Source organism: Trachymyrmex septentrionalis, unplaced genomic scaffold (genome assembly GCF_001594115.1).
Source record: "Trachymyrmex septentrionalis isolate Tsep2-gDNA-1 unplaced genomic scaffold, Tsep1.0 scaffold2, whole genome shotgun sequence".
NCBI classification, from domain to species: Eukaryota; Metazoa; Arthropoda; class Insecta; order Hymenoptera; family Formicidae; genus Trachymyrmex; species Trachymyrmex septentrionalis.
Window position 1 is genome coordinate 421,495 of NW_017305179.1, and position 18,048 is coordinate 439,542.

At 30.9% G+C, this 18,048-nt stretch overlaps 2 protein-coding genes across 11 annotated transcripts in view; one reads left to right on the forward strand and one right to left on the reverse strand.

The window, feature by feature from the left end:
- Positions 1-10,128, forward strand: part of LOC108747480 (RNA-binding protein squid) — an 11,431-nt gene extending 1,303 nt beyond the window's left edge. The window contains exons 2-10 of one of the 9 annotated variants that reach the window (XR_001939243.1): positions 2,909-2,944; positions 3,367-3,407; positions 3,661-3,788; positions 4,032-4,178; positions 4,264-4,395; positions 4,790-5,051; positions 7,272-7,343; positions 8,831-8,945; positions 9,497-9,577. Coding sequence is in view for 4 of the 9 variants with exons in the window: in XM_018484981.1 (XP_018340483.1) it covers positions 2,909-2,944; positions 3,367-3,407; positions 3,661-3,788; positions 4,032-4,178; positions 4,264-4,395; positions 4,790-5,051; positions 7,272-7,343; positions 9,497-9,609 (931 nt within the window). In the remaining 5 variants the exon portion in view is untranslated. Of the gene's footprint in view, positions 1-2,908; positions 2,945-3,366; positions 3,408-3,660; positions 3,789-4,031; positions 4,179-4,263; positions 4,396-4,789; positions 5,052-7,271; positions 7,344-8,830; positions 8,946-9,496 lie in introns of all 9 variants that reach the window. The other 8 variants (XR_001939245.1, XR_001939246.1, XR_001939247.1 and 5 more) reach the window with 8 other exon arrangements.
- A 5,931-nt stretch (positions 10,129-16,059) lies between these two features.
- Positions 16,060-18,048, reverse strand: part of LOC108747545 (pyroglutamylated RFamide peptide receptor-like) — an 82,436-nt gene continuing 80,447 nt past the window's right edge. For both annotated transcript variants that reach the window (XR_001939253.1, XM_018485108.1), the window contains one exon: positions 16,060-17,582. Coding sequence is in view for 1 of the 2 variants with exons in the window: in XM_018485108.1 (XP_018340610.1) it covers positions 17,573-17,582 (10 nt within the window). In the remaining variant the exon portion in view is untranslated. The remainder of the gene's footprint in view (positions 17,583-18,048) is intronic.

Genomic DNA, 18,048 nt, shown 5'->3' on the forward strand with positions numbered 1-18,048 from the left:
ATTTTCAGTATTCGAGTGAATAATGGGACGCAGCTATTGCGGTGCACTTAACGCAAAATGTGTGTTGGTAGACCTTAAATTCTCGTCTGCCATTGTCTCGCGCTGCTCTCTTTTTTCTTTTCCCTCTACTCCTTTTTTTTCAGCGTAACGGATCTCGAGCTGGATGAATTTGACCAGAAACTTCCTTTTTCTCCAGTCTCAATAAAAGAATACAAGACACCAGTGTAAATAAAAAAATTACCTAAAAAGATAATTTTGTAATTCTGCGCGCGTCCCGTTTTTTATTTCTCCCGTCATATTGTTCATATTGTATATCAAGGGAATTTTGGTATTTAATTTTCTTTGTATCATTTTTTTTTTGTAATTTTTCTTTGCTCTTCGTATTTCTGCAGCCTTGGATTTTTGCAAATTTTTACGCTATTTGGGGTATCTTTTTGCAAAGAAGAGGGTAAGCATTGGATTAATTTCAACTTCACAAAAATATGTAGAATGTTTCAGGACGTAAAATTCAGGAAGCGGACGTAATCTTCAAATTCTACTTAACGTAGGTAAATTGAAATATAATAAAGTATAAACAATTAATCTATTGCCTCATTATAGGATAAGATGCATTTTTGCAGTAATGTTACTGAATATGAATTTGAAGATGCACCTCCTCGTCCTCCTATCCTATAATTAAAAATAAAAATGTTCAAGGGACACGAGTTTCATGTGAAATAACGGAAGTAAAGCAGCCAAATGCCGGCGCTCCACTATGTCTTGAAATATAATAATCAAAGATTTAAATGAGATAATGCATGCTATATTACGCAAAAATAATTTAAGACACCACTGTATAACGGCGAATAAAGGCGCTAGTTTATAACTTATATGTGCTGTTGTTGCGAGGTATAACATTTATCTGTTTTTGAAATTTTTCGTAATTTTGTGTATTAAACTCCTTGTTTTCTATCCCTATCTAGTTAATGATATAATTGTAGTTCTCTGTAATTGATAAAGAGAAATTGTGGGTTCTGCAGTCGATCAATTTTTGCGAACGCAACATCACAAGCAAATAATAATCCGTAATGTTTTTATAGAGCCTAAACTTTCGAGTACATTTTTTGGCCAGCCGAGTCTTCTATCCTCGTACGGTTCATTGCAGCTGAATTATGGTAAACAGTCAATTGATTTACGATTGACAAATACGTACACTTACATGGGATCGACGTGAACCGCAAAACCTTATGCAGTGATTTCCGAGTCCTAATTATTGCGAGAAGTCTACTTCAAGTTCAAGTTCGTCACGTTCCGTCATGACACAAGCACTGGAACTCAAATTAATTTCGTCAAAATCGATAAAGTCTCGCACAGACACACACTTGCCTGCTGGGTCACGCGTAGAGTAATTTCCGATCCAAATGCTGTTTGGGCGTGACCAAAGCACAAAATCATAGGGACAATGCGAAAACGTCCAGTAGGTCGGAACGCCATTTAACCCCAGTTTATGTGGCTTGATCTACAGGTGATCGACAACGGTTTTCACATGGCGGGCGGCTCACAGGTGGAAAACGTCACCCGACCAGCAACTGATTACCGGCGAGTGACTGGTGCCAACGGTATTTATCACCAGCCATAAATAAAAAATAAAGAGTCAAATATAATAAGTAAATCAATTAATCGTGTTGACACTGCCAAAAACAAAGTCAGAGCAAAAACCGAGCTTGCAGCTCGTTGTTAATGCAGAAAACGAATGAAAAAAAATATATATATATAATATATATCAGAAGTTGAAACCATTCTTGCAATTACATCGCAATTTGTCTATGAGCGTTGTAAACAAAGAGAGAGAAAGAATGAGAAAGAGACAAATATATATAAATAAACACGTACATGTAAAATATAAATAAATATCCCATATTATATCCATCTATATTATATCCATATAGATATGTCGATCGAAAATATCAAGAGTTGTCTATCATTTAAATCGTAATGAAAACAATCTTTTTAGCTTTTCGATATAGAGTTGCTGTCTATCCTAGCATATACCATATTCTTTGGACCAATCTGCAGTCAGAGTAACCACTTGGAAAAATTAAATTCTTGTTTCCCTTAGGAGCAGAGCTGTGATATGTCTACTGGAGTTGTCTAACTATTGCTCGGGTTCTCACGCAAACGTCGATGAATAGTATCTTGTTCTCTCGATGTATTGATTTTTACATATACCTATATACTTTTTTCCAAGTTTTCTTTCCGATTTATTTATTTTTTTAAATTTTTTTTTTATTTATTTTTTTTTACAATTAAACATTCAAATTAAGGTTTCTATGGTGTGAAAAGCAGTTCTTCTCATGGTTGTTTTTTGTAACTTTATACAAAGGACAGATGCATATATCGTAAGCTACCTTTATCAATTCTCATTTATTCTAGGAATGGTATTCTGTACTCTTGTAATTGCTTTGCATTGTAATTATTATGTTTATCATTGTAAGAAGACTTTTCTAAATTTCGACAATGGACGAATCTAATTAGCCGTAGATTAAATGCGTTTGTTTGTCGTAGATATATATAATTATATATAGTCTTTACATATGTGCGATGTTTAATTAAATAAAATATTCCTCGTTTATATAAATCTTTTTGATGGTCGATTCAGTGCCCCTTTTGCGAATGACACTACAGGTCTGTTACGTTACTTACATATCGTCTGCATTCAATTTTTTCATACCTTAACACTGATTATATAGTCTTTCCAGGGGTCAAGTCGACATTTCCTTTCATTTTTTTTTAATAATAAATGGGATTTTTAGATTTTTTTTTTTCGTTTTTTAAAAGTTAAATTCTCGTTTTGATCTTAATCCTTTATATTAATTAATACGTTCGAGAAATTCACTTAGTGAAATAAATTCGTTCCGTTGCTTTGCAGGTCGGCCGGGGCTAACCAGGATTCTCTGAACGATAGGTATTTTCAAACTTTATTATATTTTTCTTATTTTTTTTTTTTTTTTAGCATGTCGGTGTTAAGAGTGAAAGAAAAGTTGCGCGACGATACGAAACGATGAAAACTACTTGATGCTCAAGTTGTGTATTCGAGTAATGACAGACTATGACCATTCCGTAACTTGTAACAGTCACTTGCGAAAGAGGCCCAAATAAATTTCCATCTTCCGTTTTCATTACAGATAACTTTTTTGCGCGCAGTTGCAGAGATTTGAGAATTTGCCAACATCGTAAGCCCGAATAGCAATCCTATTTAGATGATAAACCGTGAATTTCTCTTTACGAACATTCGGTTTTGCAATAATGATTAAAGACTTAAGACGAATATGTCTTTCATTCTCTCTTATTAATTTTAACATTTTCTGTTTTCCTTTTCTTTCGCAGGAAATTATTCGTCGGTGGTTTAAGCTGGGAAACGACAGACAGTAAGTAACTTTTTTTTTTAACTTAAAACTCTTTTAAAAATTTATTTTCTTTGCAAAATCTTAGTTAAATAATGAAAAATAAAACAAAAAAGATCAGCAATGATGATTTATTTCTTTAACCTTAGGACACCTTTGGATGACAATTGTCATGTGAAAAGAACTTTTTACTGAGCTTAAATTATAATATTGTTTATATAAATATTTTTAAAGCAATTTCAAAAATTCTTACAGAGATTATTTTATATATTTTTAGAGGAATTGCGAGAACATTTCAGCGCATATGGTGATATTGAAAGCATCAATGTCAAGACAGATCCAAATACAGGACGATCGAGAGGATTCGCCTTTATTGTTTTTGCTAAAGCTGAATCTCTTGATAAGGTATTCAATTTTGTATTTTATCACGCGCAACGAAAAAATTATGTAATATTTATTGTTGCTTTAATTATGTTGCTTATCTTTTACATACATTATACTTAAATGATGATAATTAAAAAGTCAGTTCTGCTACTGAATGCATGTGACGATAATTCTTTTTCTGAGGTGTTTTTATAAACAAATTTTTATAACATTTTTTAACGAATTGTTTACCAAATAATTAAATAAAAAAAAATAATTTTCCAGATTATGTCTGCTGGTGATCATGTTATCAACAACAAAAAGGTTGATCCTAAAAAAGCGAAAGCCAGACATGGGAAAATATTTGTTGGCGGGCTTTCAACAGAACTTTCTGATGATGATATCAAGAATTTCTTCTCACAATTTGGAACCGTAAGTACTTTATCATTTCTGTATATTTTAGTACCCTTAAACAAGAGAGCCCTCTTATTAATACAAAAATTTAAAAATTTTTTAGATTGTCGAGGTAGAGATGCCGTTCGACAAAACAAAAAATCAAAGGAAAGGATTTTGTTTCATCACTTTCGAATCTGAACAAGTAGTGAATGAGTTGTTGAAGACTTCGAAACAAACGATAAATGGTAAAGAGGTAAGTAAATAAATGTTCATAAAAAGTCGAATATTATTTCGAAGCTTTAATAAAATATTTGTAAAATCTATCTTTTTTAAAGTATTTAGATTATTATCTCTAAAACAAATGTACGATTTCACGTTTTATTTTTCTCCTCCGATAAAAAGACCGATCGACAAAAAATAAAACAAAATTTAAATTTTTAGTTTAGATCTCATTACGACTAATTTTAATAATATTACATTTATCTTTTACATACATGGAACGATATTTATATTGTTAGTTCTGTGTTATTAAATGCATGTAACCTACAAAGTTTTTTTACAAACAAATTTTATAATATTTTTTAACGAATTATTTTGCTAAATAATAAAAAAAAAATAGCAATGATTATATTTGAAATATTAAACAGGTTGATGTAAAGAAAGCAACACCCAAGCCCGATGGAATGATCAGTATGCGCGGTGGACCCGGCGGCCGTGGCAGTCGTGGTACCAGAGGTGGCCGAGGTCGAGGATTTGGTCAAGGCGGATGGGGACAGAGTGGTTATGGCGGCGGTTACAGTGGTGGCTACGGTCAAGGAGGATACGGCGGTGGCTACGATGGATACGGATACGATTATTACGGTGGGGGTGGGTACGGAGGTTACGGCGGCTACGACTACAGTGGATACGGTAATTCCATTAACTATTACTAAAATCGGTGATAAAATGGGCATATGACGTGCCGATCATTGTCAAGATTTATTTTGCTTTTTTCTCGTGTGTCTTGTTTTCTTTCGAAAAAGAAGCTATAAATAATAATTAACGGCAAGATTATTCGTTGTTACCGTCCCAGTGTATTCGGTAGGCGATTATGATAAAAATTATAGACACCTGAGGAAAATATATGCATATTATGACTGATTTAATTCCTTTGTCGTGCATTCAAATTGCTTAACTTCTCTTCATTTTTTTTTAATTAATCCAAACAGACATCTTGTGTTTACTAACTCTTTATTTTAATTGTGTGAGCTGAAATATAAATTTATATTGTCAACTTCGTTAAATATGTGTTACTCGATAGTAACAGGAAATGAAATGATCAGAAATTTTATGCATGTATTTTACTGGGTATTAAGTTTTAGTATTAAATATAAGTAGGAATACGAGTGCTGGTTTACGGACAGTAACAATTCTAATTTGTTCATATTAATACATTTTAAAAAACATGTATTTTAACTATTTTAACTTGGATAATTTTAATTTTATAGACTCCAAAAAATATGACAATTATTTCATTAATTTTATCATTGATATGGTACTTATGTAAACCAGTGACTCGAACTTATGAAAATATTTTTCGAATTATGTTCTTTCATCATATTATAACATAATCTGTAACAAATCCGATTATTGAAAAGCTATATATAGAATGAACATAATCCGAATTATTTTCCACTTTTGATCTACTTTAAAGCACTGACTGTTTATCGCATTATATTAATCTATACATCATTTGCTAAGTTATATTCTTTAATGTTCTACTAATATTGAAGTTGTATATACATATACATGTACATGTATATACATATATATACATGTATATACATGTGTAAATAAATAAACAATTAACAAAGTTTAGCATAAGAAAAAATATAGATAACAATGAATGTGTGTGTGATGTTTAATTAAATGTCACGTTTGCGTTTTATAATATTTATCGATATATTATCACACATAATTAATCAGTAATCAATCGATATAAGTATTTTCTTTCAGACAAAATTTTGATAAAATTACAATTATTTTATCGATATACGTAAAACAATGATTTTTGAAATGACGGATTTAATAACTTATCAACATTTAATATGTTCATTCATTGATATGAATTTATATCTTTTTCATTTGTTTCCTTTTTTATCTTTGTCTTTTACTGCAAACTCCATAGACTTGCTGATTTCAAAAAAATCGCACACACATCATTTTATATATATATATATATAAAACTCGCATAAAAACGAAAAATATTAACCCATTAAGCGCTGTGTTTATTTGTGGATCAAGGGCTTCGTTAAAACTAAAAACTAGCAATTGATGGGTTAAAAAAATACTATATATGACATCATTGTATAAGATTGTATCCTTCAATCCTGCTGTTAATCCTGCCACATTTCTCACGCATGACGTTTCATATTTTTTCCAATGATCACCTCATCTGCAATAAAATCGCGAAGGCTAAATATAATACATACTCTTACGGAAGTGAGAATGGCAATGTACTACTTTATCTCGTATGACTTCTGAGATTACTTCCGCGGCATGCTTTTTTTAAAATCGCGTTATTAGGTAAAGGATAGAAGCGTGAATTCATCTACATGCCTATTTTATCTAAAATTAACTATAAATAAAAATTTTTTTAATAGTTTTTTTCATATTTTTCGCTATTTTTGTCGGGATGTGCTGTATAAATTTTAATTTCAACTATGCGCATGTTTTTTCTGTTACAGTCATTTTTAGCATGATAAATCATTTTTTTAATGCATGCCATTTCTGAATTCATACTGCTCAAAATAACGTGTGTTATATTAAAATCTAAAACTACACTAACGATCAGAAAGCGAATGAAAAAATCCTTTGGAAAATATAACTCTTTCGCTCATACTATAACAATGCGTTACAGTACAAATTGTATTTAGAACACATTTCATAGACATGTTTTTTGTTTTTTTTTTAATAATTGTTAGATATAATTACGTTATACAAAATAATCTTTAGTGAATACATATTTTTTTATTTTGCGCGACACGTGCATAGATTTTTCCTTTTAGTATAAAAGGAAATGAATAATCGATATATGCATCGATAACTGATTCCATTGTTTCTTTATACCGTGTGTTCCATGAAACGCAGACGGATATGGATATGGCAGTGGTAATTACGACGGTGGCTACAGTGGCGGGCGCGGTGGCGCACGCGGTAAAGGTACGCATTGTAGCGTCCTTTCCTTTATATTTATATATTCCCCATCCATATCGTTATATATTTTAAGTGGCATACATTTCGATTGAATTATCGCCTACGTCTATTTTCTCATGCAGTAACTACATTCATCTATCCTTATTCTAAACTGAGTCTCATTTTCTTCAGCTCTATTTATTCCTCTGTCCTCTATTTAAATTCCTTTTTTTTTCTATCTTTGTAACTATTTGTTCAACAAATGGAAAATGTGTTTGTATGTAACATATATGTATATATGTGTATGTGTGTGAAAAATATGAATGAATGCAATAGGAGAGAAGTTAACATTCTCGGGATAATTTATATCGATAATTTATTGCATGCATAAAAAAAGACATTCGAATTATGTCTAAATACATATGTATATTGTGGAAGCAAATTGTAACAGTTATGTATTATGTTGTAAGTCAGAGCTGTCCAAGGTCGGTATTTTTTCGCTTAAAATTGAAATGTATCGGAATTCACACCTATTACCATTCCCTATTCCTTACTTCATTGTTGTTTTGTCGTAGCGTGCGACGCTCGGTCTCGAATTAAAATCATGAAAAATTTTTGACCTGTATCTTTCACTATGTTTAAGTAAAAGTATCCTGTTATTAATATTATAAAATACTATTATTCTTAATATATTTAACTATAAAAATATGAATAACAGAATACTTTTAAATAGTGAAAGATACAGGTCAAAAACTTTTAACGACTTTAAACTAGTGTCGTCTCCGAGACCGAGCATCGCACGCTACGACAAAACAGCAATGAAGTAAGGAATAGGAACGGTAATAAATGACATGTAAATAATGATATATTTTGATTTCAAATAAAAAAATACCAACCTTGGACAGCTCTGTTGTAAGTTACCTGCGATTATCGATTTTTATAATTTATTTTACAATTGACTTATTGTATAATAAGTCCATAAGTCAATGAATTTTATTTAAGAGCATAATATCACTATCATTACGTATCTCAGTTTTATGAAATATATACTTCGATTAACTTTGAGTATCCCTAGAAACTTCTCTTTTTACATGGAGATACAATCGTTTTTTTATATACTGTTTTTTATATACTATTTTTTTATATTGTTTTTTCATAAATGTAATAGAATCGTTTAACACTCGCATCCAATGGAACGTTATCCTATATTATTTAGCTGTCGCTAGAACTTTGAGATATGGAGGAAGGGGAAAGTATAAATTACACAGCCTGCAGCTTACTACCTTAGCCTGTAGCCTCTACATAGATAATACTATAGTTTTCTCTCTTACATTTATATTTATCTATATCTGATTACTCTCTAAATAAGCATTTGTACGGTTTGACAGTTTGTTTTGGTAATTTATGTACAGTTTCTATACATAAGTTTATATGCTTAATTTCTTATAAAGATAAACGAGTGATGCAGCTAGGACGATTAGACTAATAAAGTGCCATGTGGGTATGTGTTCCAGGAGGTTCAGGCTACGGTGGCAAGCAAAGGGGTGCTCGTCAGAACCAGAGGCACCAACCCTATTAATAAAGGAATCCTTATTTATGACCGCAATGCAATTCGCATTGTAACTGCCGGTGAGTCACTGTCCAATCTCCTAATGCTCTTACATCCACCTCTGCACTAAATGACCCAAAGATTTTAATGTGCACAAATAACTTTAACTTTGTACTTAAAAAAATAATGCACAGATTTTTATAAATTATTCTTTATAAGAATCTAAAATCGTGATTTTAAACAAAATAGTTACAAAAAATGAAATATGCATTCCAATTTTTTTTTCTTTGAAAATCTGTTTAGAAATAGTTATTTATACTCAATTAGGAATAAAATTTCTTAAATTTTTAAATAAAACCAAAGCTATTGTGTTTTTCTTGTAATTCTCAATTCGAAATAGCTTTTTATCTAAAATTATTGTTTTGCATATTTCACACGTTGCTGCTTTTTAATACCAACTTTTGTTAACCATTCCATTTCTATTTCTGTTTCAAATAAATGTTTCATTTACTATGCTTCTGTCCATGTTTAATTTGCTATATTTCATTAATTTTAACAAATTGATTTGTATACTATATGGCATAATGCAATATGAGTAATTAAAAGATTAATACGTTCCTTTCTTTTTCAGGTATCGCAAGCCGCGGTTTCCGTTTACAATCACATTACAACTCGTCCAATCATTCCATTCAATATGTATCAACATCGGCCAATATTCAGAAAAACAAGATTCGAACAGCATGAAATTTTACAGAAACCGTTCCAATGATATTTTGTTGATTTTGTTTTTGTATATACATATACGCGCTTGCTTTTTTCAACTTATAAAAACATTTGCGTGCACGTGCGCACGCATTGTGTATATCGTGAATGAATATCTAAAATAATAATAGTAGATTATTTTAATTTTTTCTACAAAACGACACGGCGAACAATGAACCATTATAAATGAGTAAGCACGCAATATGTTTCTATATGGCATGCGAAAAATCGATTTAAAAACCGGATAAATCGTGCTGTTTATATCGACCGTGTGAAATAATATAAAAGGATTACTTCTTCCTTATTAGTAAGATATAATAATAGGATTAAATAAATTCGTTTTGTGTACATAATATATATCTCATACATACATTTGTAGTTTTGTTCTGACCTCCTATATGGCAACTTAATATTTTTTTCTTTTTAATACACGACATGTACACAAGATTTATGTCTGAAACGTAGAGATCATCATTTATACACATAGATTTAAATAAAAGACTGACACATGCATAAAACGGAATTTATCAGATTTATTAATAGAACTTATGCTCTACCGATTCATCGTTGTAGCACACAAGTGTGTAAGCTTAATATGCAAATTGATGGTATCGCTACCTGGCGTGTGCTACAATAGAATTCTGACTCGATCATAGAGAACAGCGCATGTACATTATATTTATATACAAACAAGTTCATTCTAACACGAGAAGATTGTCACAATAAAATTTTTAAAGTACATCAGACGATATTGTATTGAAAATACAATATTGGGATTATGTATTTTTCTCCAGAGTACATACTGTTCTGATCTTATGTCTCACAAAAGTATTACGTTATATAAATTTAAAGGGATGGTCTTATGTTAGTGGTTTATTTAAAATAAATTATGTTTATATATATATACATATATATATATACCAATTCGTGTTCTTTAATGTAACCATTAATAACTATCTCCTCAAATCCTGTGATTTTGTTTATTCTTCCCGAACATTTAATATTTAATTCTTATAAGAATTTACGTAGTTTGAAAAAATTACATATACATTTTCTTTGAAGATAATGTGACTAAAGTTAAAAATAATAAACAAAAAAAAATAATTCTAATTTGAATGTAATTTTATATAAGCTAAAATTTTTATTGAGTTTTAATATTTTTCTTGCATTTTATTCATAAATTGAATATCATAGAAACATTTTTGGATACTATTTTGACACGGATGACAAAATTCAATTAATGTATTAATTATTATCAATCGCTATGATGGCAAATATTCTGTTTTGTCTTTGATAGATACGGAGATAACTTCTATTGTTTCTCATAAAATTATTTTTATTTTCTGAACAGATTTTCTAGAAGAGAGAAAGTTTTAAGTTACAAGATAAAAAAATAGTTATATACTTTTTTAAGTAGTTTTAATTTCGATTTATCTCTTAAAATGTACATTTGATCCACGAAAGCGAAGGCTAGTAAGCGATCGAAACACGAGAAGACGTCATTGAGATCACTATCTTGAAGATTAATGAGCCAAAGCTACAAGTTCTCTAATTAGTGGTACTAATTTCATCCAGCTAAGATTAGTCCCTTCTCCCACTTAACGTGTTCTCGCGTTAATGACAATTGCATCTTAACTAAATTCATTTAACTGATTGAGCTGTTAAATTAGAAGCATTATAATTTTGCAACCTTCTCTTTAATAACATTAAAACTTTCTATCATTTTATTATCCCTTTGCGAGAAATGCAAATACAAATTCTAAATATATGGATTTAAAAATAAACAATATTTCTCAGTTTCAATCACAAACTAACATATTGGATTTTTGCATTTTCATCCAAAGCATTCTAGAAAAATCGCAAAAACGTATCATAAATTTTTATAACTAAATACTGTAGAATTCCATTTTAATCATTCAAGGGAGATATTTTCTGAGTCCAATGAGAAAAGTTTTGTCAGTTCAAAGCAAGAAAGTTTGTCATCAGCAATATGTACGCTTTTATTTAATAATATTTTGGAAGCTTTTACAAGTTTTTTTTCTTTGTACCACTTTTTTATCTGATACTTATCATTAATTCAGATTCTATAATTGGAATTTTAGGGATAAAAAGAGTAAATATCTCCATGTTTTTATCGACTCTCCATATCTCAACTTTTTACAGGATGAAATCTCTATAATAATAGAAAATATTTTATTAAATAATAAACGAAACGATATTTATTCATTTAAAGTATATTGCAAAGGGGAAGTATCATGCTAGTTCGCGAAGTATTAATACGTCGTATTTTCAATTTTGATTTTTTAGTATAAAAAATGCGGAACTCTTTTATTATTATAAGGAACTGTAGAACTACGAAAAATGCTACTAAAACTATCATTATTGTTATTTTTATATTAATAGAATGTCGTACTAATTTCACAAATTCCACTTTTGGGTATCCATTTTTCACAGTTAACTTACAAAAATAAGAAATGTTCCACATGTTTTATACTAAAAAATCAAGATTTAAAAAATTGTAGAATTCTGTTTAAAAATAATTGTAAAGTATAGATCTCTGCTAGTACTAACAAGAAATGTCGCTTGATGATAAATTACTCTCTCTTTTTGGAAATTAAATCAGAATATTCAGAACGCGGTTTGTAAACACTGAGATAATTGCACACGACACGTAGAAGCCAATTATGATACAGTCAATTATGATAGAAGTCAGTTATGACTTCAGTTACTAACATATAAAATTGTTTATAGAAGTTGTTAGAAACGGTTAAGCTTCCAATTTATGTTCATTTATTTTCCAATTTATGCTCAACATGATGTGTACTATCTTTCATTCAAATGTTAAACAGTTTTTTATCACCCAGTATATATATGTGTGTATGTGCGTGTGTATATTTAAAATAAAAATCATTAATTTAACTATTATTTTTTATTAAGTAAATATTTATTGTAAATGTTGGTATTGTTGAAAAAAATATTAAGATTTATTAAAAAATTAAATTTTTTTCTCAGTGCATGTACTTCAATAAATGCGCTGATCTTCCCGGTGCAATTAATGCAAAAATACGTGTAATTTGTCTTGACACGTGCTAAGTAATGCTGTTGATCCGAAATAGATTTTCAACATATTATTGCGTCACCTATCGATATCGAATCCAATTTGAATCCACGTTTATTTCCATCAGTTCGGATCCTTCACACTATGCTTGTGCAAGATTTCGTACTCGGTCCGACAGGTCAATAGTAACTTCCGGTGATACGATAGCCGAGTTTTGTACCAAACAATTTCCGACTGCGGTACGACAACCGTCTCGTACTTTGTGGCGAAGCCACCCCATCAAACATCGAATGTCACCCGTAAAATCCGTCACGTAGGGATGGAAATGCAATTAATCTTTGGTAACAAAGTACGTAACTCTGGATTAATTCTTCGATTCCATTAAAACTTCGACTTATAAATTGATTAAATTTTTAACCCATTAAATTTTTCCAACGTTTCCATGTAAAAAGTTTTTTGATTACTTGGAGAATTAAAAGAAAGTATACAAATTTATCTATTAAAAAAATTGTTTTATAACTTCATAAAATAAGTAGTTCATAGAGAGCTTATAATTCAATCATTTTTCGTATTAAAACAATTCGTAGATTTTTAAAGCTTTACTCACCTTATTATGTTTTAAAGATTTAATCCTACATGCATATGTAGACCTTTGCCATTACTACTAGATTTTTAAGAAAATGCAAATTATTGTTATCATATTAACACTATCAGATAAATTAAATTTTCTTCATTTTTAAATTATATTTCTATGTAAAAACATATAAATATACTTTTAATTAATCGCAAACCGTTGTTCCCCTTTTTTCTTTCCTATCCGTACTATGTTTCAGACAGTTTCTTCTGTTTCTTGTACCTAGTTACTCAACATTTCCACGTTGCTCTAAAAAACGATTATCTCTTTCTGCTGAAATCGGATTTTCCATCCCGTCCAACGTATCGGTTTCGCTGCAATATTTGTTCCCGGCTATTTGCTTCGCTATTGTTGACATCCGTCTCACGCTCGTTTGCTTTACAATGAAATCCCGCGCGGTAATTTATACGAACCGTGTACATTGTGTGCTTTTATTCCGTAATATCATATTGTATTATCGTAATAAATAACTATCGTGTATTACTTTAGGTATTATCTCCCCGAACCTCTGCGGCATTGGCCTTTCGGCATGGCATAATTAGGTGGTAACCGGCAAGCAGGAGCATGCAAACACGATACGAAACATGAATATATAATCATTAAGCAAATCCTTCCCCCTCTGTTTGATTATCTCGTTATAGATAATACGAAATACAATAGTTACCGAGTGTGATAAATTCTACATAAATGTATTTCGGAATAATTAATTATAAACGTGACCGCTGAATATTTGGGGCAACGTATTCGATTAATATCAGGTATCCGGATTGTCTACACTTAATATGATACATTGTTAAATATTAATTAATAACTACTCGTATGTAACAGAAAGCTATGCGCAACAGTCGATAGCGCGTTACAGAAAATTTAGTTTTGTAAAATTTTAAAATCAGATCCTAAAAATCTGTTGACAGAAATGAGAGATGAGATCTCTAAATTTAAGTAAATTCGAGACAGAGATGGGAATTATTATTCAACATTTATTTAATCGTTTATACTTGCTGTCATCTAAATAGTATCATGCTAGAAGAAGGTTGACTAGTACGCATTTAAACATTTAAAGCCGTTTACAACATCGTGATCTAATAGTATGGATTGTAAAGTTTGTACTTGCTATTACTTAAGTTAAATTAATTTGCTCATCAAGATACGTATTCCATTGTTCCTATGGAAAATATATAACTCTCGTCGCTGTACAGATTGAATTAATGTAATTACTTTACACGTACAAAGATCGTACTTTCATCGCCGAGGTTATCATCCTCAACGTTAAAAATATTGTCTCTTCGTACTTCATTCGAAAAATCTGTTTGCAAGTTAGAAAATCGAAAAAGACATAGATGATAATCCTGCGAAAAGTCATCAAGAAAAATTTTACTTACATGATACAATCTTTTTTTTAAGTGAGGAATATTATGTAGAATTATTATGTTACAATTATTATTACTCGAGACACCGAGTTTTTGGAGCTGTATCATATTATACATAAATAAAAAAATAAAATAAAATTATTTTAAGAGTCTATATAATAAGACTTTTTTCATTTATTCGTATTAATAAAATTATTATTATCTTAAAATTATAAATTTGGCAATACACTGTAAACTAGAATTATATTGCAGTAAACTCAACAAATTTGTTTTTTTTTCAAGCTTTGAATTGGATTTTTCCGCATCTAAATAAAGAATTACAGAAATTAAATAATAAATATTAATCTTATGATTATTAATTGCGATTAATCTTTGATAGATGAAAGTTGATATTATGGTGGTTTTATATATCTCATTACGGTTCATCAATAGACAAGTCATTACATCGATGATCGTTACTGATCATATAATACATCGAATATACAGCAAGTATCTTAATACTTTTAAAGTGTGAAGTGTAAAGTTGTCATTTAATATCGTTATTCTTCAATGATTCCAACAATTAAATTATTCCTACATGGCTTCAGTCTGTTAAACGATTGGGTAGAAAAAGAGTCTTTGCTGTATATGTTTAACGAAAGAAGGACGATAGTACATATAACAAAAATTATATGTGATATTACAACTAAACCCTTTGAATAATGTCAAAAAAATTTCAATGCCCAAAAATTGTACTTTGCTACGTAATTAATTCATAGCTCTCTCTTACCGGTACCTTAATGACGTATATTCGTGATTTTCTATATTCGTGATTTTCATCTTTTCATTCACACACACACACACAGATACAACGACGAAAGCTGTTTCCACACAGTACGCGCAAATAATCCTAATTTTATATTATACATCATATTATATAACAGTATATACGCTATAAATGTCGTAGACTAGTCGCACATTTGATATCTTTCATTCTTCTTTTTTTCATATCGGTCCAAGATTTTTACACTTTCTTATGGCACATAACATTATCCTTAACGACAAGCACAGAACTGTTAAAATCGCGTGAATTGCTAATATTCACGTTCGTCAAATCTAAAGTATCTAAATAGTATTTATTTACTTGTATCTTCTATACATTGATTAGCGACTTGATTTCCCCAGTTTTTTTAAAATAAAGTGATTTATACTTATCGAAAGAGCCCGCCTACGTTTACCGTCAAACGGGCCCCGTTAAAAATTGTACATTAAAAAGTCTTTCAATACACTAGCCTGTGTATTACTATATTATTGTTTTACCACTAATTACTATCAATGACAATAGATAATAATAGATATTATTAATAATAATAGATAGAATCATAGCCTGATATAGTTAACATTCTAATTGGATCGAGAAGGGCATGAAAAAAGAGAAAATGCAATATCCTCCTGAGTAACAAACTGAGATTACTCATCTAAAGTTTGCTCCCAGCATCGAGTTGCTGGTGTAAGCTAATTAATCTCTCTAACTACAATTATAATAAGATTATAATTTTTCCAGCCACATGGCTCGAACTTTCAAATGATATGCTACTCGTTTCCGAATATCTAAAAACTTTACGTCATTGCCATGGCCTCAAATTTAATTGTTTGTGACATTAAGAAAATTAGATATATCATATACAAATACAAAAATCTGAATATTTGGGGTTGGAATAGTTTCATTATCATTACATATACCTACCACAGAAACTCGCTGTGAGAAATATTCGCCGACGCAAATACGTCGCAAACGTTTCCTAAAGAACTTTCCTAAAGAACTTATTATTTATTGTTTATAACGCGTCTGGAACGTATATTTTCGAAATATTTGCGAAGCGTTCATCGAAATCGATTTCTCTTCGAAATCGGCACACTTTGGTCCGGCACACTTCTATAACGTATTTACTGACAAACATCGGATTCTACACTTTCTTTGGTTAACGCGAGAATAATTATATTTAGCACAAATACTGGATGAGAATCAGACCGGTAGCATTCGCAGCTAAACATGCACTGTCCACTCTCAAGTTTTGCTGAGGTAGTGAACATTGTACGGAGGAGAACAAACTCTTAAGATCGGGCAGAGCGTCTAGCGCTGCTAAACGGTGGCAGAGTATTTCGATCTTATTTCCTATGTCATTCTTATATAATTCTTGAACAGTTCTCCGTGGATAAAAGGATACTTATCAACATTTCAAGATTTAACATTCAACATATCGACATCGACAAATGTTTTCAAGCTCTGGTTCGTTTCTTAAAATTAATGGTCCTGCATCAAGTAATTTCAGCGCGTCTACTTTGCAGGATTTCTAAATCAGGTTTTCACGCTAAATCAGGATTTCAATATGCGTATTTATAGGGCTTATATGCGTATTTATAGGGCTTTATATTACACTGTATATGGCCATTGTGTCCATACTGCCCACTCACCTTATTCGCTTACCTAGCACGGATTTAACCATATCCTTAAATATTCGATTGTCCGAATGTCCAATTAAATCAACCCGTCCAATTGTTCCACCCACGGGACGAGTAAGCGATAACGCCTTGTTGCAAGATGCGACGAGGATAATGAACAGATGATGAGCATATTCGGTAACTTACGTTACCTACCCGGAATAGTCCAGTGAGTAGCCTTAACCCGCTAGTCAAAATTCACAAAAGTTCTATCACTTGTATTCAATCTTCTCGAATCACTCCGTTCGCAGGTGACTGAAAAATTGGAGCAGTAATGTCATATTTCCGTAAGTTCTGTAATCCGCATTCTCTTCCGTCACATTTTTTTTACGTCACACTGTCGGAAGTCTTCTATCTGACGGAAATCTCCCTCGAAGACCTGGTCCGAGGATGAAGAAAGAATCAGGTCCATCTAGAAGCAAACGGAAATATAAAGAGAAATGGCGGATAAAGAGAAAGAGAAAAAGAGAAAGAGAGAAGGGATGAGACACGTGGCGATGGAATTTCATTATCTGGTGGAGTTTGAAGAGGTAAGTCGCGTGAGATGTCCTGCAGAGGATTACATTTGAATGAGTAAATCTGGCTAACTGAGAGCGCAATGCAGTCGTCCCAACTCGAAAAGCAAATTGACTCGTAGATTAATTCCTACATCAAGACAATTTCCTTTCTCAACCCTCGCCACCTTGCAATAAAAAAGATTTTGAAGTAACTAAAGTCGCACAGTAGAAATAAAGAATAGCACATTTTATTAATTAGAAAATGTTAATTAAATTAATTTAGTTAATTTAATTAATCTACTTCGCTGAGTTTCGTTTCGGTATATATATATCTATTTCAAAATTTTGTAGTTTTTTTAAAAGCTTAAAAATTTGTATTTT